Genomic DNA, 21,939 nt, shown 5'->3' on the forward strand with positions numbered 1-21,939 from the left:
CTAGTCTGTAACTTCGGCTGGGATGAGAAGTTTATTAATGAGAACATCAGTGGCATCTCGCTAGATTTCAAGCCACTTTGTTAAGCTTAGGAGCAGCAGCAGTTGTCCTCACTTCTGTATGTTAGCCCTCCCCATCTCAGGAAAGATCTCTTCTCTAATGCAAGCGCTGTGTTTGCTATGCCGATTTTGTGCTTCCTGTCCACATTTTACCCTAGACATTCCCTCAACTCAAAAATTAACGTTATCTTTATTAGGCTATCTTTTACCACCAGATTCTCCTCTCCTCCTTCCCTACCAATCAAGCCATCAGCTATATGAACTTCAGCTTTAAATTCCTGGGTATCTCACTGCAATATTTGAGGAGCTGCTGCATGCTGGCCTAGAATGATAGTTTATGCGGTTATAAACCACCTTACCCAAACCACAAGCCAGCGTCCCGGGCGTCAGCCCTGTTCCAGTGTCCGTGTCGCTTGGGTAACACCTCTGGTTGCGTGGGGTCCGGGGAGAAACCTTACCCGCACATCTGACCTGACTTCCAAGGACAGCCGTGTGTTTCACGGAGTCACCGGGGCTGGAAGGCGCCTCTGGAGATCGTCTTGTCCAAGCCCCCTGCTCGGAGCAGCTGCTCAGGACTGTGTCTGGTTGGGTCTCGCGTATCTCCAAGGACGGTGCTTCCACCCCCTCGCTGGGAAGCCTGTTCCTGCGTTTGGTCGCCCTTAGAGTACAACATTTTTTTTCTAATGTTTAAATGGAATTTCCTGTGTTTCAGTTTGTACCCGTTGCCTCTCGTCCTTTCACTGGATACCACTGAGATGAGTCTGGCTCTGTCGTCTTCTCACCATCCCCTCAGGTAGTTATGCACGTGGGTAAGATCCCCCCGGAGCATGCTCTTCTCCAGGCTGAACAGTCCCAGCTCTCTCAGCCCTTCCTCATATGACAGATGCTCCAGTCTCTTAATCATCTTTGTAGCCCTTTGCTGGACTTGCTCCGGTAGCTCCATGTCTTTCTTGTACTGGGGAGCCCAGCACTGGACACAGCACTCCAGATGTGGCCTCACCAGGGCTGAGCGGAGGGGGAGGATCAGCTCCGTTGACCTGCTGGCAACGATCTGCCTAACGCGCCCCAGGATACCGTTGGCCTTCTTGGCCGCAAGGGCACATTGCTGCCTCACGGTCAACTTGTGGACCCCCAGGTCCTTCTCTGCAGAGCTGCTCTCCAGCAGCTCAGCCCCCAGCCTGTCCTGGTGCATGGGGTTATTCCTCCCCAGGTGCAGGACCCTGCACTTGCCTTTGCTGAACTTCATGAGGTTCCTCTCCGCCCACCTCTCCAGCCTGCCCAGGTCCCTCTGAGTGGCAGCACAGCCCTCTGGCGCATCAGCCGCTCCTCCCCGTTCTGTATCATCAGCAAACTTGCGGAGGGAAGTTTGAACTAAAGATGTTCTTATTTTCATAAGTGTACTGCCAAGCATTCAACTGTGCTTTGTTTTGGGGGGCAGTGGGGTGGCATCTTTGGCCTTCTTGTGAGACTGCTATCAATTTATATTTAAAAAAAAAAAACCCTGTCGTCTCTGTTGTAAGCACAACTGTTTGGTACAGAGAAATACAAGATGGGGAGCAATGGTGGCTGCCATCAGTCATGTTCGCTTACCCTGCAGATAGATAGCCTCTGTGTCTCAAACGTTTTATGCATCTTTTTCACTTTAGGTGCAAGTAACTCTGCTCCTCCAGCCAGTGAAAGGAAAATGTATGCAAAATCTCTCCTAAGTGTTTGGGACAAATTCAGATGAGAAAACAAGATAGATTTTAGCAACTGGATTCTTTTTACTCCCTCGCTGAAGTAATTCAAGTAGTCTCCTTTTAATTTTTCCTTTTTTAATGCAGTTGCTTTTTGCGTGTAGCCTGCTTTGCGCACTGCCAATATTTTCGTTGGCAATGCGGAGTTGCATTGCCGCAGCTGTTTCTGAGATTTTGTGCAGGGGAATAACCCAGTATTAAAAGTAATGGCTTTCCGTGGGTATTAAACTTCATTCATTCTGGACGCCCAGTTTCTTCTCAGCCCGCTCCCGCGAATGCGTCCTGTGTGCCAGCAACCCCCTGCTCTCCCAGAGGTGCCGAGAGCTGACCTCGGAATGCCTCAATTCGGAGATACCTGTTACGAGGCGCTTCAGCGAAAGCTGCTCTAGTTTTCTTATCACGTGGAAGTGTGTTTCTGTAAAAGATTAGGGAACATTTCTCTTCATCAGTGTGCCTTTAGGCGTAAGCAGGTATTCTTTGTTTTCTGTTGCCTTTCTAACGTTAAATACATCAAATCAGGAGAAGAAGGAGCCGCGCGTGCTGCCTGGCACCACTCGCACGCTGGAGATGCTGAAGAGCTGAACTCGGTGATCTGAGAAGTGCTTGGAGTTTTGTGTTAGATCGGTCCAGACCTGCAAATGCGTTTATAAAAATCCGCTTGCCAGTTAGGACTGCACTGAACAGTATTCGCAGGGCATGGCTGGATAAGTGGTGCTTGAACGCTAAGGCGGCTGGTGCCGTGCCGCTGGCCTCATGGTGCCTAACAGCTCCTTCTAGTTCTGGTTGTCTGCTGAATTTCTTCAGCATCGCCTTTCCTCTCCAGCTCGCGCCCAGAGCTACCCTGCGCTTGGGTTTCCTCCTTTTGCCTCAAAGTTTGTCCAGAGAAAGACAGGAGAAATATGGCAATTTGCTGGGGGTGTCAGGTAGCAGCAGCTCCGGACAACCTGAGCTGCTGGACCGCTGCTGTCTGCGCAGCAGTGGGAACCGTCTTGGATCTCCCAGCAAGAAATACGGCTGGGCTTGGGCAAGTCGCTAGACGTTCAGGCTTTAGCGCGTTAATGAATGTGGGTGTAGAAAGCACTTTAAATTTCCTGACTTCAGCGCTTGATTTTTCAACGCGATGCTGAATAATTACAAATGATATATAGCTGGTGTTGCACTGAATCTGTGTGGCCTGTATCGAAACCACATCTGATGCGCAGGCTGAAGCCCAGACATCTGCCCCCGTTAATACGGGTTTTTCCGCAGGGGGCTTGTACGGCAGCCCCAACTCTTCTACGCGCCGGTGTTTCGCAGCAGCAGGCGCTGGTGCGTTAAAAGGTAAGTTAACCTTTTTGCGTCCTTCTGCCTCGGCGTTGACCGCAGCCGACGCGGCGCTGGGGACACGCACCGCCTCGCGCAGGGCTGCGTGTCCTGTCCTCCGGCCGCGTGGCGCTGGGGGGCGGGTGGGTAGATTCCAGCCTCATAAGCTAATTGGCGTCTTGCAAAGGTCATAAATGTGCAACGTTTTTGTTGGCAGCAGTCTTGGATTTCAGCTGCCAGAACCAAAAATGCTTCTGAAGTCAAAGGACACCAGATCTCCGACTCGCTCCCCCGGAGTCGTTGCCTCACTGCTCCGAGAACGGTGACTATCGCTTTACTCATTATCCTGCCGTTTAGTTTAGCACCGACCATCTGGCTCCCGCTTGGTAAGTGGGCGCTTATCTTCCAAGCGCCGTTCCTTCCGTCTTCTCCTACCGTCATTCTCGTCAGACGCTTCCTTCATTTTAATCCCCATGGGTTTGTATTCTGCCGTGATTCATTTTGTATGCATTTAATAGCTTTTAAGCTCATCCAGTGTACAAAAAAACCCACCCCAAAACAGAAAAAACAAACCTCAGCCAGTTTCCCGTCTCAAGGACTGGCGAGCTGGATCCCTGCAGAAGGTGCGACTTGGGACACCTTACTAGTTTGCAGTTCGCTGAAAGCCTCCAGTGCAACCAGTGGTGCTGCTTGTAGCCTTACCATCCTCTCTCTGGCGACTGGCCTCGTTTTCACCCCTGCAATCCTTTCCGCGCGTCTAGTTTCATTGAGGTTTTTATGAGTGAGGATAGTTTGTGGGAGGAGAACGGGGCAAGCGGTGTCCTAACAGAAGCTCAAGTTTAGCAGAGCATTTTCCTGGGCTGCCCAAGGCAGCTGGGAGGTCTCGTGCAGGACTGTGGAGAGCAGGTGGCTGATGTCCGGTCTGTGTTCGGACGGGCGGACCTCTTCCGGAGGTTGGCTGATGTCTGGTCCGTCTTTGGACGGGCGGACCTCTTCTGGAGGTTGGCTGCGCGGCCGGTCCGTGTTCGGACGGGTGGACCTCTTCCGGAGGTTGGATGATGTCTGGTCCGTGTTCGGACGGTCGGACCTCTTCCGGAGGTTGGCCACGCGTCCGGTCCGTGTTCGGACGGATGGACCTCTTCCGGAGGTTGGCTGATGTCTGGTCTGTGTTCGGATGGGCAGACCTCTTCCGGAGGTTGGCTGCGCGTCTGGTCCATGTTCGGACGGGCAGACCTCTTCCGGAGGTTGGCCACGCGTCCGGTCTGTGTTCGGACGGGTGGACCTCTTCCGGAGGTTGGCTGTGTGTCCGGTCTGTGTTCAGATGGGTGGACCTCTTCCGGAGGTTGGCTGCGCGTCCGGTCCGTGTTTGGACGGGTGGACCTCTTCCGGAAGTTGGCTGCGCGTCCGGTCTGTGTTCGGACGGGTGGACCTCTTCCGGAGGTTGGCTGTGTGTCCGGTCTGTGTTCGGACGGGTGGACCTCTTCCGGAGGTTGGCTGTGTGTCCGGTCTGTGTTCGGACGGGTGGACCTCTTCCGGAGGTTGGCTGCGCGTCCGGTCCGTGTTCGGACGGGTGGACCTCTTCCGGAGGTTGGCTGTGTGTCCGGTCTGTGTTCGGACGGGTGGACCTCTTCCGGAGGTTGGCTGTGTGTCCGGTCTGTGTTCGGACGGGTGGACCTCTTCCGGAGGTTGGCTGTGTGTCCGGTCTGTGTTCGGACGGGTGGACCTCTTCCGGAGGTTGGCTGCGCGTCCGGTCCGTGTTCGGACGGGTGGACCTCTTCCGGAGGTTGGCTGTGTGTCCGGTCTGTGTTCGGACGGGTGGACCTCTTCCGGAGGTTGGCTGCGCGTCCGGTCCGTGTTCGGACGGGTGGACCTCTTCCGGAAGTTGGCTGCGCGTCCGGTCCGTGTTCGGACGGGTGGACCTCTTCCGGAAGTTGGCTGCGCGTCCGGTCTGTGTTCGGACGGGTGGACCTCTTCCGGAAGTTGGCTGCGCGTCCGGTCTGTGTTCGGACGGGTGGACCTCTTCCGGAGGTTGGCTGCGCGTCCGGTCTGTGTTCGGACGGGTGGACCTCTTCCAGAGGTTGGCTGTGTGTCCGGTCTGTGTTCGGACGGGTGGACCTCTTCCGGAAGTTGGCTGCGTGTCCGGTCCGTGTTCGGACGGGTGGACCTCTTCCGGAAGTTGGCTGCGCGTCCGGTCTGTGTTCGGACGGGTGGACCTCTTCCGGAGGTTGGCTGTGTGTCCGGTCTGTGTTCGGATGGGTGGACCTCTTCCGGAAGTTGGCTGCGTGTCCGGTCCGTGTTCGGACGGGTGGACCTCTTCTGGGGGTTGGCTGCAGGGAGACTCGCACGAGCGGCTGCGCACCGGCGGCCTGAAAAGCCACAGGATGATGTCCCACCTTAACTGCCAGCATCTGTGAAATAATCATCTCCTCAACGCGTAAAACAAACTCGCAGCCTCTCCTCGAGAAAGGTGGGGCACGTTTTGTCTTGGTACTGTAGTTAGTTAGTTAAATGCCGTATTGTTCGTACCCTAGAATAAATAAGGTTCAGGGCTGGAGTGTGTAGCCAGGGTCACAGGGTGGTTTTTCAGGAATAGGGTTTGGAGAAAACGCTACTTTTCGGCCCCCGGGGATCAAGTGACCAAGGGAATGGGCTGCTATAACGTGAGGTAGCACAGGGCCACCCAGCAGCACTGAGGTGTTAACTGTTTATCCAGAGTGCCTCCGAAATGCTCCAAGAGAAGGGCTTTTACCAGGACCTCCGGGGGCTGGGGATCTTTTTTTTGTTTCTAGGAGGGTTTTCTTTAGGTCCTTTAGTGCTTTTTCGTCATTCTGGATGTAACCACTAGTGACAGAGCAAATATTAACTACGCACCGTAACTAACTGTCCTCATATTTTACCTAGAGCAATAAAGCTGTTGCCAATCATTGCAGCTGGGACGAGCAGTAGCAACCAGCTACGTGCAGGTAAAGGATGGAGAATTTTCTTTTTACAAAGAAGGGCTGAACACTTCACTATGATGTGGTGTTGTGGGTGGTGTGGTTTTTTTTTTTTTTTTTTTTTTCCTTTTTAAATTACAAATATTAGATTCTGCTGTATACCACATACCTTAATGATGTTCCTTATTAGCATGCTAGGAAGGGTGGTGTGCCATGCGATTAAATAGCCAGAAATTAATGAAGGGGCTTTTGCTCTTTCTTTCTCTGAGAGTGTTTCTACAGTTTAACTGTTTTTTTAACAGCGTGCCTGATGCTTTGCTTGCTTCCTTTCATCACTCCCTGTAACGCCTCGGCCCTCCTGGCGCTGCTCTTTGCCCTGGTATGCAGCAGCAACGCTGACCGCAAGCGAGAAGGTGCCTGGGCCAGCTCCATTCCTGCCGGTGTATGGAGAGGAACGTGTCGCTAGGAAGTAATTCATTTCCATCATTCCTTGATGCATTCCTTGGTTAAAAATACCTTATGCTTATTAAGGCCAGCATGCTGCCAGCCGTTCGGTCAGCACTGCTGCAAATATATTGGGGGGGGGGGGGGGAGGTTCCCTCCAGACAAGCTGGTATTGCTTTCTGTGCCCATCCCGGTTAGCCTTAGCGCTATATATAGAGAACGAGAATATCTGCTGATGAATATGGGCTGATAAGAGGGAAACAAGCAGGTGTTCAAACTCCCTAGAACAAGCTAATCCTCCTGCCTGCAAAATCCCTGCAGAAGCACCTGTGTTCTTGGCCCCTCTTGGGGGAGCTGCTGGTAGCTGCAGGGTTTCTTTTTTTTTGGGGGGGGGGGGGGCAACAACTCTCCCAGTGCTGGGCTGGTGCACGCGTGCAAGGGGAGTTACACAAAATCAGCGGTTTGCCTGTTGGCTACCCTGCTTTGCACCTGCACTGGCTTTTGGTACGGGCCTTGCTCTGGACGGGGGGCTTTTGGGGGCCGTCTCTTAAATGATACGGCTCAATCTTGCGACTACTGCTGCAGCCTGCCTGACCGATGAGAGGGGACGAAACGCCCGGCAGGCGCAGGCCTACAGCTGCAGCCCGGGCGGGCTTCCTCATGCGAAAAATAAAATTGCAAGGAGAGGGTTTTTTTTGCTAAAGTAATAATAAATACAGTGGAACATTTACTTCTCAGAAGGCTTTTAACATAAAGACTTATCCTGAAACAGTTTTATGTTTGTATATACATCCCCACAAACTAATTTGCCTCTCACCTTTCAATAAGAAAGAGGTTTATAATCCATTTAATAAGAACAGCAGACTCTTCAACAGGTTAGGAAGAGGGCCAGATGATAGGTGTGGGTTTTTTTTTGGGGGGGGTAGACCTGCATTAGTGCTATTTATTTGTTCAGAGAGTAAGTCTAAGGTGAGTGGGGTTTTTTGTTTTTTTTCTTACAGCAAAACTGGAAACTTGAGACATAGAAGAAGATGTCAAATGTTTAAGAGACTTCCATCTGGTAAGTGCCTAATCCTTAAAGAAATAGTAAACTTGCCTTACAGCTTTTGAATGCCTTTATTTCCATTTGTTAGTTTGTTTTTTGTTTGTTTGTTTTCCTTTTTCCTTCAAGAAACATCACAACAGAAACAGTTTCTTCCTGCCTCACTGGGGAAGGACACTCCATCTGGGCTACCAGTTTCACTGTATTAGCCCTTAAAAAAATATTTGAGCTAGCTACCTGTGCTTGTTATCTCTTACTGTCATTTCTCTTCCCACCATGTGTCTCCCCCCCCCTTCCTGAATTGCTGTTTGTTTAGTGTTAGGTTTCCAAAAAACAAACAAATCCGTTTTGTCTGAAGCCTCTCACTGTACCATTTATGCGAAGAACAAAAATGCTTTAAATTATCCTTGTTTGCCCAGACTGTCTCACTTGTGGTGATGGAAATTATTAAAGAAAACGTAAAGCTAGAGGGAAACCGGCAGGACTTTCCTTAGGGATGGAGTCGGAATTCCAGTGCGGAGCCACCTGGCGCTGGTGCCAAACGGCTACTTCTAACAGTGATGATCTCTTACTGCGTTAAGTTGCAGGCAGGCAGAGAGAAGACAGGGGAAGGCCGCTGGGTATTAGTGAGTTAATGAGTTATTGCTGGCCCCTTCCGTGCATCCCGATGTGGCAACACAGAAACGTGAGGCTGTAGCGCAGCTCCCCGTGGAGGGGTGCCGGGGGCTCCGCTTCTCGCTCCGACTGAAAACTCCGCAAACCGTTAACAGTGAAAACTGGTTATTCCCAGGGGCTGCAACTGCTAATGCCTTTCTGGTGGTGGTGGTGGTGGTGGTGGTTTTTTGTTGTTTTTTTCCTAATGCATGGGAATTATAGAAGCATCGTTCACGTTTGGCAATAGGTATAGCTATGAATAAACGCGACCTTTACATGCAACAAAAATTTAACTCTTTGCAAAATCTGTTTGCTCAGAGGAAATAAAATATTTCCTGGTGTGTGAAGTCTAGATAAAACAAGAGTAAGTGCAATATTCTCCCCTGCCCTTTCTTTCCTTTCTTTGAAAACTAAAGGAAGGGGAAAGCCAACAGCTCAGGAAGCTGGAGACTTTGCTTCATCTTTGCACGAGGATCATCAGTTTGGTGGCCAGGCGACCTGCCACGTTCTAGACCGGAACTAAAGGTAAGTGTCCTGCATGTGGGAAAGAATTTTTTTTAATGATAAATCTTGTGGCAATCTCAAAAAGACAATGAGAACCTTTATTTTGATTATTTTCTATGTATTGACACTGACCTTTTATGAAAACTTAATTGTAAAACACTTAAGATATTGCATAGAAAATACACATAGGAAAAAAACATATATACACTTTCATAAAAATAGAATACATCTTGGCAAAATTACTTGTGTACAGTGTATTGACATTACTGAACCGAAATTACTACATCTTTGGAAAAAATGTTCAATTTGCAAAAAACAAAAGAAAAGAAAAACCCCAAACATTTTAAACTGGGTTGGGAGTACTGAAATGGATATGGTTTTGAGCTAAATAAATGGCTATACCAGAATGTCAGAGTAAAAACAAAACAAAACAAAAAAAAAATTATAAAATATCTGCCATATAAAGCAGAAGTAGCCATATTGTTTTTTCTTTTAAACAATGCCTAAACTCGCAGAGAAATCAGATGAACCAATTCCATTTTCTACTTTAGATTCTTTAGCTGAAAACAAACTTTACTAATTTCATCTGTGAGCTAAGTAAAGTGGTATTTCTTTTTCTGACCACATGACACAGTATATGTTCAGCCCTAATTCTATCACGTATTTGGTAAGAAAAAAAAATCAATAGATATAAAACTGTAAAACACCTAGCAACCTTTAAAATATGCAGACCACTTAAAATGGCCATTTTTTCTGGTTAGGTTTTTCTTTAGTTGCTTTTAAACGAGGCTGCTCCTGCTTACTGCTTTGACTACTAGTACTTCAGCTCAGACTTTGACTTGTTCTGCCGGTTTTCAGAACAAACTGTGGAAAACGACTACTCCAGTGTAATAAATACAGCAAGTGGTCCTCAAAGCCATGGATTTTCTTTCTTGAATTGGAATAATGGCAATATAGTGGCAGTCTCGGGGGCGGAAAAAGCAAAGAGCGTAGCACCGTTTCCAAGCTGCGTGATTCACAACTGGCGAGCAGGCAGCAGAGTCGATCTGAAGGGGGTCATACGCACCGGCACTTATGAACGTGGCTAAAATACTGCGAGTGCTGTCGAGTGGTTCGGGTGTTTAATAGGGGTAGGCTGACACAGCTATATAAACAATGAAAGTGGTCTGATACTCGATATTTCCATCAGCGCTGTAGGACAAGGCTCTGACTCGCATGCGGTACGTCTTCGGCTCCTGCAACGGCCTGGTCGTGAACACGACTCCTTTTAAGTTCTCATCTCTGAGGGCAAAGGGGATTGTCGGGTCCTCGTCTGCCATTAAGAAAGTTGTTCTAGGATGCATGACTTGATCTTGAGTGTAGGCAACCAGCCGGATTAAATCCTGATTGGCAGCTATGCCGAAGGGGAGGGAAACGAGTTTGTACTCCAAGGCGTAGGTGCTAAGGGCACATTCCAGATCATTCGCCGGGCAGTTTTTGAGGCAGAACCTAGGAATAAAAAGAATGCTTTAAGCAAGGGAGAAGGCATGCTACAGTACAGGACTGGAATATGACTTAAAGGCTAAACTCTTCCCTCATTTATCCTGGTGCTGTGTGCAAATTAAGATTTCCCTGTAAAAAGAAGCTCATGTATTCCTTGTGCATTGTTCCTTTAAAGTTACAGCTGAGTTTAATGTTCCATTTTTTACCCCAAAAGGGGGAAATTAGAAAGCATCAAGAGGTAATATAAAGAAATTGAATACAATGTTTGTCATGGAAGTCAGTGGTACATATTTTTAATGACCATGCTCTTAAATATTAGAGATGACAAGACTGGTTTAAAATGTATTGGCAGCTCCATTTGATGTTGTGTGTGTGTTAGACCACGAAGTAAAGAACTAGGAATAAAAAAAGGCAGGGAAATTTTACTTCCATTAATCAAAAGTCAAAATACGTTGTCTCTGTTAGCTTTGCTGCTCATTGGTAATAGAGACCAGCAAAAATTAACATTTCAAGTTAAATGTCATTCCAGTTCAGACTGATCACAAAAGATGGACTCTGCTATGAAATGAGCTGTTTACCTGGATACATTAAAAGATTAAATGAAATTAAGGGTTTTTTTCCAGAACAAGGAAAAACTTGAGTAATCTGAAAAACAAAACTTACTGTGAACCGTTGTGTTATTTTCATGACTAAAAATTGTATTTTAAATGCTTTCAAAGTGATGGCAAGCTGGGCCTTCAGAGAAGTAAATCAGAGAACTTGGATGCAAAAGCAGCCCCACAAATGGTAAGTGAATGATTCTGAATCAGCAGAAGGAATCACCTGAGCTGCCCGCCTGGGTTCATTCAGGAAGGGGATGTTTGCTTGCTTTTTCCATTCTAACTAACAGTGTACTTCTGCGTGGTCCTGACGGCCAGTTAGCCTGTCTGGGCCCACTGCTTTCTAGCCCTGGTGCTCAGGGAACACGTAGTACTGCTCGTCTATAAACCAACAATAATACTGAGCTTTAATGCATTACCTTTTGCCAGTGTGACCAAATTATTGACGTCAGTCAAACTCAGATAAAGTTTCTTCTGAAGAACACGGATTAAGAACCTGAAGTTGGGGGAAAAACAAGACCCCCAAAGGGTTGAAAATAAAACGTACCCAGAAAGAGGGTCTCGCCGGTAGTTTGGTGGACAAGGTGTGTCTATGCACTGGTAGCTTCCTCTCGTGTTGAAACACATCTGATTTGATCCACAGTGGATATTCTGTTCAAGGCACTCATCAATATCTGAATGTAAAGATACGGAAATAAGCAGGTGCTGCTACTGAGATGAATTTGACGGAGTTAAACATTAGCTGAATCCATAAAGTCTGGTCACACTGTAGTACATACCTCTACACACAAATGATTTTCCAGAATCTTGTCTTCCTATTTCAGGCAGTGGAGCTACTAGTTCCAATACCATGCGTTTATTATCATCGGAATTTTATTATCTTGTAGGAGGCCTATTGTGCCAGCTGCCTTACACCCAGGATGCAACCTGGGCAGCAACATAAACCACAACCGTCTTGCCAGTTGAGACTAATTAGTTGAAATTGGTTTTGTGGATCAGTAAATCTGACAGTACCTTTTTTGACAAGGCAGGTTAAGGATTATATTGGCCCTAGAGCTACTATTTACTTGCAGTAAAAGGCCATGCTTGGAGTTAGATATATATATAAAAATATTAGGTCACATGAGGACACTTCAAAAAATAAGAAGTTGCAGTTGTCTGATTTGCTGGTAGTTTTAAAAAGTGCTAAATCAAACTCTGAAATATTAAAACTTTTGAAAATTGAAATTTTGAATGTCTGTATCTCATAAAGCAGATTCAAAGAGGTGGCTTATATATGCATGGAATATGACTTTATCTTATTTATTCATAAATGTATTTCCGAGCATTCAACAAGATTTCTGTACCTTGACAGGTTTTGCCGTTGGGCATAAGACGATAACCAGACGGACAAGTACACTGGTAACTTCCTAGAGTGTTTCTGCATTCATGCTGACAGGTATCTCTGTTTTCACATTCATCAATATCTGGGGAATAGAAACACGAGAAACATGAACATCAGGATTACTTAAACCTAGTACTAAATCTAGTGTTTTGAACCCAAAAAACTTCCCTCCTTGCCACTTATATAAAAGTGTATGGACAGAGGTGGTAGGAGTTATGGAGATCTTGTTTTCTGATGGGGTTGAACGCAAAAGGCTAGCAAATCCTTTCACAACTTACCTGGTGCATTCCTTATAATTTTGTTTTTAATAACTAAACCCAGCTTTGAGGGGATCCTCACCTCTTTTGATAGCAGCCACAATATATATTCTAGCTGGACAGACCAGGGCTGTAATATATAGAGGTCTGGGAAGGAAGAGGCACAAGCAATCTATACAAATCTACAAAGGCTACACAAATAGCCTTGCCCTGAAGGCAAGCTTCCTCAAAATAAGGTTTTAGACAATATATTTAAGAAATGCCTAGATTATCTCTTCAGAGGGAGCCTTGACCTGGAAGAGTTGTTCTTACAGTTAATCCCTTCTCAGGTAAAACTCTTTTCCTTCCAAACTAATTTTTCTCATGCCACGGGAATGAATTAAGCTCAGTAATTCGAGAGATTATCAAAAAATGCTCTTAACTTTTAAAATCTGCCTCTGAAACACAGCAGTACCAGACCAATTATTTAATATTGTCAAAGTAGACTAAAGACATTTAGCCAAAGACCAGATATCATTATAATTCCCTTTGAAACGTCTGCGCGCTTCAGGAGCGTAATAGAGCCCGTACTCAAGTTAGTGTCAGGTATGTGAATTAAGACCTGAATGATGAAAGGTCTTTGCATCCCCTCTCTGTCTGACTCACACAGATGGTGTCAGATAATACAAACAAGAAATGAGACAGACAGACATGACTGCAGAAATTTAGGGTGTGCTTTGTTATCCAATCCTGATGGTTGTCTGTTGGAAGAACCCTCTTAAAAAGAGAAACATCATTTGTACGTGCTTTTATACTAAAGAGTAATTTTAAAATCGAGATGTTCTTCCAATGAAATAGGCATATAAGAATATTAACTAACTCAGACTGAAAGCTGGGGTAAGGCTCATAGTTTTAGTTTAATCCTTCCATCAGCGGTAACTATGTTCCTATGTCATTTGATTAAATGCTATAGCCATAACGAACTGTACTTATAAGACCACTGAATTGTCATTGTAACGTAAATACAAGGTTAGTTTAATGTCTGCCTAGCTATAACTTATTAACACGAGTATATTTGTATTTTCAACATTATATATTATAACCATTATTAGCAATAACTATGGCTGTTAGAATCTAGTTGCAGATCACTGTATTTATCCTGGGGGAATGTTGCTCCTTCTCTGATGTGTGCTTGGCAAAGAAGTTAATTTTAGGCACGTTTTCTAAAGCATCATGAACAGCTATGTTTGTTGTTAAATGCACTGAGGAAAGTTCTAGCAAGACCGAGCCAGTGGTACCTTCAGTCTTGAACCGAATGGTATTATCGCAAAGCAACTTCACCAAGTGATACTTTTTTCTGAAATACTCAAACTGTGAGTTAAGATGGCAAAATCTGGCTTCAAAGGGGCACCTTTCAAGAAGATGAACTTGTTTTTGATACCCCCATCTTTCTGCTGTGCAAAATGTCACCTGTGCTGCTGCTTTCGGAAGGCCGACGGGAGCCCTGGCTGCAAGGCAGCGGTGCCCCCTTCGGCTCCCCAAGCCGCTGCGGCTCTCCGTGGCGGGGGAATGAAGCGGGCTCAAGGCAGGCTGTGCTTGTGCTCCCGTTTCGGGCTCTAAAGCAGCAGTTTTAGAGCTGGCAGTCTGTAACCATTGCCACTAGCAATTGCCTCATGATAAAGACCTGAAAGTTTTATCTTTTTTTATCGAGTTTTTTAAACTCGTTAGCTTCTTCACGTTTAGTGCAAATCCGTCAATGAACAGTAGAGGCTACTGCTCCTTTTGATTTCACAAGGAGCTGAAGTATATTTTCAGTACTTGTGAAAATAGTTTTTCATTGAAAAACCCTCAGAAGAGCTCACAGAGTAAAGAAGAAATAGCTAAATTCTTGATTTTTAGAGGTGCCAAATACCTTTGTTTCCTGGTGATCTCAGTTTGCACCCTGAGGCTCTGCATCTCTTAAAAAAAAAAAAAAGAAATCGGGGCAGAGCTTGCCCGTTACCATAAATACCCTGGTCCCCTCATAGAGGAGGAAGAAATGGCAATACTGTCATTTGCATGACTTCTGACAAACATCCTGTTTTGTTTACATATATCTTCACGTGTTCAATGCATTACATGCGAGCACCCTGCTGTGTATCATAAGGCACAGGTAATTTAAAAGCTCTGCCTATATTGCCCATGTGGCTGTACCGAACCTTCCTAGATCAGGGCTGTCGCTGCTTCTAGCAAGCTCAATTCTGAAATCTCTGTTCAAAACCTTTTTGAACCAGATTATCATCACCACCAATGGGAGTTTGAGGTAAGCAAAGTCCCCAGGACTGGACTGACGCCCGGCGTTGCTTAAAGGGGGGAAAATTTACCCGGGGGAGCTGCCTTAATCAGAAAAAACACGAACACAGGAAGGAAGTCATTTGCTAATACACAACAGTCGGCACAATTAAAACATGAGGGTACGAGGAGGAGGTTTGAGAACATTTTTGCTACGACTTGTTCAGGAAAAGAAAAGCATGCAAAACTCACTGAATATTCATCGCGGTAATATGAGAAAAAGCAGCACTTCAAACCACAGGCAGTATGAAGCATACGAAGCAGTAACCTAAGAATAAGGACTGAAACGAGAATTGCATAGATACAGCTGACATTTACCTACGCATCGGGCATTTCTTGCCTCATAGCCTTCAGGACAAGTTTCTCTAATGTTCCTTCTAGTCCTGGAGAAAGGTATTCTGCTGTTTCTATACTCTGAGAAGGAGCTGTAGAGATTTGAGGAGTGCCTGTGATATTGTTGAGGTTGATAGTTGTCTCTCACAGGGGAGAATTGAGCATAGTTATAGCTATTGTAATAGGCACCGTAATTGGGCAATCTCTCCAGTCCAGCGCAAGATTTCCCATCACCTAATAAATGTTGTCCAGGTGGACAGATACACTTGAAGCTGCCGGGGGTGTTGGTGCATTGAAATGCACAGGGCTTAGGCACTTGTTCACATTCATTAATGTCTGCTCATGTGACATGATCCAGAGCAACAAAGCATGTGGAAAGGAGAAAAAAAAACAACAACACGTAACTATATGTATATATATACATCTATCTCAGTCTGTGGAACAAAACTGAGGACATAAGTGAGATCCTGAAGGTAGTAAAATATGAAGAACCCAAAGCCAAGTAGGCAATTTATTCTGTCTTGTATAGTAACAGTAATATACCTTCATTCTCCCCATAAAACCATGAAACTGTGCTCACATAGGACAAAAACTCCACTGAAGGGCTGACCTCGAAAATTAGAAGAGAGTCTTATTAAAGGTAAGATATGACTACAAAGAGGGGATATCTGAGTCTGCTCTTCTATCTTTGCAGAAACAGAGCTGCGTGATAGTCCGAATGCTGCAGACGGTGGCTGAGCAATTCCTGCAGGGATCTAAGTTACCAGAAGGATGCACTCAGAAAGGTAGGTGACCCTGAGGAGCCTAAGCTGTTCATTACTGCTTGAATAATTGCTAATTTTTTTTCCTTAAGTGCTCCACAGACCAGTGGGGGAAACTGTCTGGCTCTTGTTAAGAGGAGGATAGAGAGGTCTTAACACAGAGCCTTCCTGAGGAGGACAGGGTTAGAAATTCTTTCAAACTGGTGCTGAGGGAGGCTTGCAAAGCACCGACACAGTTACTGCACTCCGCGTCGCGGAAAAAGCAGGGCTAGAGGATACGTCGCAAGGCTGCAAGAGAAGAGCCTGGATACGTCCTCACCTTTGATGTTAGCAGCCAGTCCAGCTATGCAAGTTTGGAGACCCAGCAGTAAATATTAATTTGCTTTAGAACAATTCAAAATAGCTATTTCTGTTTGCCTGAGGCATCCTTTCCCAGTTCAGTTTGCCTTTAAATGGTGCCAAGAACTTGAAGCTGCAGAGGGAGCCTAGGACGGGGGTTTGCGAGCAGGCGTGCCTTGCCCCAGCACCTCTCCTCTCCTAAGAGGAGAAGGGGAAGAGCAGAGGCTCTCTGCTTCCTCAGCACCGTTAAGCTTCCAAATTGCTCGCATCAGATTCAGGCCACAGCCAAGGTTTGGGTCACTTTTTATCATCCAAAATAACCTGACCAACCCTAGCATCAAATGTTCACCCTTAAAACCACAACAGAGGGATCAACATGCAAATATAATAAAGGATTTAAGGATATTATATGCCGAGTGTCCTTAACTCAAAACGTAGTAAATATGAGAGAAATACTTTGCGCTATTTTAGGATCAGGCCTTTCTCCGCAGCCTCTCTGGCACTAGAAAAAAAGAAACACTCCATCCTGAAATATTCACTGAGTTACCTCAGGCCCAACTGAAAATTGGACACAATACATGATTTATTTTCAAACTTGCTTTCGTTCTTCACTAAAAAAACAAAGAAAAAGATGGCTAATTCCAAACAGGAATGTATCACTTTCGAAATGACCAGAAATAACTGATATTAAGATACATAACAAAACATCTATAATTGGCATATTTATAAGCTTGCTTTCTTGAAGCATCCAATATTTAAAGATTACTTTAATGGTGACTTAATAAGGGTTTAATTATTTTATATTAGTGGAAAGCATGTATTTTTAATATTATTATTGTAAAATGCCATTAAGCCAGTGTTAAAATAATTTGTAATCCTCTGAGACACAAATGGATGATACCAATATGTTAAAAGTTATGCTGTAAATGTTTTAAAATTGTTTAGTACTAAGAATTTAATCTTTTGAGAGTTGGAAATCCGGAGTACAGTAGGGATAATTATTGCAGGAATTAGAACAGCAGAGCAGCGATGCAATTTGTACAGAATTGCAGTATGTTCTACTTGTTATTTCACAAACACATAAGTGAAACATCATATAGTATTTAAAAAATCATTTTTGTTTATAATAATATTATGATAATATTACACTAGAGAACTTTCTTTTAATGAGGCAAGAACTAATCTGACTTTTAGTTTATATTCCTTCATTGTGTGCTTAAGATGAAAAAGTTACTACTCATATATATGTAAAAGAATACTGAAACTCAGTATTTCCTGAGCACTCAACTACTTTCTAATTGCTGGGTTTAACATTCTTTACCTGCATAATGCAGACAGTAAGTATATGCACTAAATCTGGTCTTCAGAACAACCCCTCTCCTTTTAACAAGTTACAGAAAAGCAGTATAAGAGTCCTATACAAATAGTGAAAGAAAGCAGGTGAAAATTGCAGCAATTTGTTCTGTAGAAGCAGCCTCTACTACCCAAGCAAAACCGAATGCAACACGCCATTTGCGTTATACCGTGGCCATGCTTGTGATTGAAAAGTGATCACTGGTAACCCGCAACATCCACTGGGCAGTATCCCTTTGATTGTACAGCATAAATATTAAATAAAGACAAGCACGAAGAGAAGTGACTTTGAAACTCTAAAATACCTGAATTTTCAGGCTGCATTTGAAGAATATTATTTGATTTTAAATTCTAGGTAATCTTACATGTGTGGTATGTAAAAATGCATTATAATGCCTTCTACCTACAGTATGGAATGTTTAAATGCTTAATACATGGAAATACTCTAATTTAGCTAAATGGGCATGCAAAGATCTGTGTGGACGTTGTGATGACAAACAAGCATTTTATCCCCATTTAACAGACAGGGAATTGTGGCACAAATGACTTACTGTACACAGGATAACAGTGGCACAGGTAGGAGCAAAGCTCAGATCTTCTGTTTCAGTCTGGGGTCCTACTTACACTTCCACTCTTCCATGTGCTCATTGAAAACAGTTAAAATAAAACTGGATTTTATTAACACATGTGAGCTAACATCTTTGATGCACCTATATTTAAATATAAATGTTTTAAAGCAGACAAAAATTCAAAGGAGCATAAAGGTCATACTTAAAGTAAACAGGGAGCTTTCAATAGTCCTTTGTCGGAAGACAGCCTTAGGGCGTCTGCTGGCTTTCTGAGAAAATCTGTAGTCCTAGACTTTATTCAGCTTACTGCTGTCAGAAATGGTTGTAATATATGTTAAGGAGTCTGGGATTGATTTTATTTCAGTCAAGAGGCAGCTGGCAGAAGCAATGTCTTGGTCTACAGCCAAACAGTTTTGTACTGCAATTTAATCTTAAAAAAACAACAAAAAAAACACCCCAAAACAAAAAAATCCCAACATTCCTGGCTTTGATAGTCCAAAATCTTAGGTACTTTAAAAAGAAGAAAAAAAAAACAACCTATACTCCAAAGCAACTATTTATCACTTAGGAAATCTAATCTTGAAGAAGTCATTACAGCTGAACGCTTCTGATATGATACGTGATAGCAACTGAAATCAGCTTAACTTAGTGTGGTATACCAACATATACAAATCATTCTTCTCAGGGTAGATCAGGTATTATATTTCAAATATCCCCCATAAAGAACGAATCAAAGTGATTTTAGTACCATCCTGACGTCTCTGAAATGCCAGGGGACGTGTTTTACCCACTTGCGCTGACATGCTACAGTAAATAGCGATATCAACGTTAGAGCTACGAGAGCACTCTTCGAAAGCTAGGCACGTGGGCGTGGGGGAAAGGCCTGCACATTTTAACGCAGAAACGTTAGACGTCGCGTAGGGGACTAACTAGATGGTCAATAATGCAGTGACCGTGGGGCTTCCCCCTCGCCTCGTGTGATCCACTCAAAACAGAAGGGAGGGCGGAGTGATATACTCCTATCGGCTTCCCCGGCTCTGCCTGTACTTGGGAACACCCTTTGCAATTTTAGCGGGTGGATAAGTGTGTTCATGCCACTCACTTGCAGAGGTGAGTTTTGGGTGTACTGGGCCCCTCGCAAAGCACTTTGGGTGCTCTCCTTTAGGGAAATCCATATCACTCCCTGTGCTCGACTGGCTTTACATGCGAATCGTGCCATCCAGTCTTAGCTCACAGCCAGCCACCTTTCGCGGTCCAATCATCTAACAAACCTGACCTGTTTTTTCTAAATTCAGCCTCTCTCTTGCTGAGGGGTATCTTGCCACGTAGGGCACTACTGCTCCAACAGTGCTCCAAGCCCCGCAGTCCTCACGCAGTTTGGTTTCGAAGTATGGCCGCATAACGCTCTCAGTGCGGAGTCGTTTAGTTTTGTCTTTTAGTTTTGAATAACATACTTTGCTTAAAGTCGGGTAATTTGGGGCATTCAAAGCAAACTTGTCTGTGTCGTGCAGACTTAAGGAGGGATAGCATCTTTGGGTCTGTTACAGCAGAAAGCAGAGCCAAAAGCAGCAACAGAGCGTATGCAACACTAATGTGATTTGCCAGCTTACCCACACAAGGTCTTCCAACCGCCTGGGATCGATAGCCTCTGGGACACACACAACGGTAACTGCCTCGCGTGTTCTCACAGATCTGGTTATATCGGCACTGGTGGGTTCCGTCCCTGCATTCGTCAATGTCTGCCAGCAACACAGGCACGAGGAAGTTAGTTAGTCAGATCTTTCTGGAAAGCAGTTACAGCTTTAGACTTCCTAAAGTGCATTTGCCCTCTAGACAGATTTGGCCTCTGACCACGTACTTTTCTCACCAGATGGCATGATCAGGCACTACTCTGCAACAGTTACGTAAAATAGACTGTGAGCAGCTGCACAGATAAATCTTTCAACAGAATGGCATTCACAAACTCCTTCCTTTAATTTTTCTGACTTTTGAATTGAGCTTTCCGGTTCCATCAGCTAATCTCTCCGAAGAGATATAATGCATCTTCTCATCATATACCATTAAAAAGGAATGCAAATTTGGTAGTATCTATGGCAGTCTTGATTCAGAACACCTGGGACAAAAACTCTTTAGAAAGCATTGACACAGGGGGCAAAATATTCCAATCAATGAAGAATTTCTAGAATTAAGGTAAAAATGCAGAGGAAATGCTGAGAAAAACCTTACTGTTTTTTCTTAAGAGCAATGGAAAACCAGAAGGGGTAGAGGGTACGTTTTTTTTCCTCCAATTCCAATTACGAAAAAAAGTCAAACAATACATATGCTCCCATAAATGAAAAAAGACAGTGCCTTAAGCTGTGCGAATCTTAATGACTAAACATGGACTATTGCAAAGAAGTTTTTCTTTTTCTTTTTTTTAATATTGATCATTGCCCTAATGTTTACAAGCACTGTACAATACAATACGTAAGGACTTCTACTCACCAATACATGTTCCATTTTCTGCTTTGGTCATTCCATTTGGACACAGATCGATGCACTTGTAGCCACCACGAGTGTTTTTGCAGAATTGATCAGGTCTGCATACATTCTGCCTGCATTCATTTATGTCTTATTTAAGAAAACAAATCAAAGGGAAGCAAGAATGGAAATGAACTTGCATCCTGATGCTCAGTTCCTAATGAGTAGACTAATTCCAGCTGTAATCATACTGTGTACATGCAATTTGAATGCACATCATGCACATCTGCCCAATTCCCTCCTTCTTGAGATTTTAAAACTGCTTTACAGACAAATTTAGAAATACATACTAAGGATATAATCCATAGCAGGATTTTCATTCATAGAGGTTTCAGATAACAAATTGCATGTAGGAACAAATAAACATTAAAATATTTCCATCAGAAAGAGGGAATAAAAATTCCAAAGGCATTTCATACCCATGCATTTTCTGCCCTTTAGCTGGTATCCTGGATCACACCCACAGTGGAAACTTCCTACAGTATTGAAGCAACGCTGGTGACAGGAGTTGGACTCTTGACATTCATTAACATCTGTTGAACAACACAAAACCTTAACTATGGCTGTGAGCAACCACGTCTTTATATATATAACAGTATTTTGGTTTATTCAACATTCTGGGCTGTGCTTTGAGCTCTAGTTACTGCACTACTGAGGTATATTCAGAAATGAATACTTTTGTCACTCCATCATGAAAGAAAACACACATGGGACACAAAAGCAAGAATTTTAGGTTGTCTCAGGTAAGATTTTTAATTTATTTCTAAGGATGCAAAAAGCAAGATTTCAGGCCAATGCTACCTAACAGCTTGCTCAAAAAAAGCCCTCAAAAAACAAAAGGAAAAACACCCCCCCCACACTCTCTTGCTAGGTTAATATTGGAGACCTTAGTTGGATGCGTCTTTTTAAAAGTTACTTATAAGGAAAAAGAGTAAAAGAAAGTGTAAAAGAAAGCACTGTCAAAAAGCTAACACCAAAAGACCGCGAAGGCCTCGCCGTACCTTGGCAGCTAAATCCATCAGCTGTTCTCCGGAAGCCGTTCCCGCACCTAACCACGCAGCGGTACGAGCCAATGGTGTTCTCGCAGTCCTGGCCCGCACGGCACGTATGGCCACCTAACGCGCACTCATCCACGTCTGCAATTCAAAGCAAGCTGGAACCCTCACCATGTCAAAATGAACATACAGATTAAGTAGCATCTAAACCAAACATGATCAAGTATGAATACTTCCTTTTAAATATATTCAGCAATGAAATAGTAAGAATACCACCAATAAATTATGTTCTTAGGGCGACAAAATGGCCCAGACCTAACAAAACACGTACCTAGTGATTTAAGCAAATTGAGACTTTTGTG

General features: G+C 44.4%; 1 protein-coding gene across 1 annotated transcript in view; it reads right to left on the reverse strand.

Annotated features, from left to right (window-relative positions):
* Nucleotides 1–8,755: 8,755 nt before the first annotated feature.
* Nucleotides 8,756–21,939, reverse strand: part of HMCN1 (hemicentin 1) — a 187,794-nt gene continuing 174,610 nt past the window's right edge. Inside the window, exons 100-107 of the mRNA XM_067300619.1 lie at nt 21,584–21,718; nt 21,002–21,115; nt 20,547–20,672; nt 19,673–19,801; nt 15,026–15,376; nt 12,103–12,222; nt 11,304–11,430; nt 8,756–10,163 (exon numbers count right to left, since the gene is read on the reverse strand). Of these exons, the coding sequence (XP_067156720.1) occupies nt 9,797–10,163; nt 11,304–11,430; nt 12,103–12,222; nt 15,026–15,376; nt 19,673–19,801; nt 20,547–20,672; nt 21,002–21,115; nt 21,584–21,718 (1,469 nt within the window). The 3' untranslated portion in view covers nt 8,756–9,796. The remainder of the gene's footprint in view (nt 10,164–11,303; nt 11,431–12,102; nt 12,223–15,025; nt 15,377–19,672; nt 19,802–20,546; nt 20,673–21,001; nt 21,116–21,583; nt 21,719–21,939) is intronic.

The sequence above is a fragment of the Apteryx mantelli genome, chromosome 8, assembly GCF_036417845.1.
Source record: "Apteryx mantelli isolate bAptMan1 chromosome 8, bAptMan1.hap1, whole genome shotgun sequence".
NCBI classification, from domain to species: Eukaryota; Metazoa; Chordata; class Aves; order Apterygiformes; family Apterygidae; genus Apteryx; species Apteryx mantelli.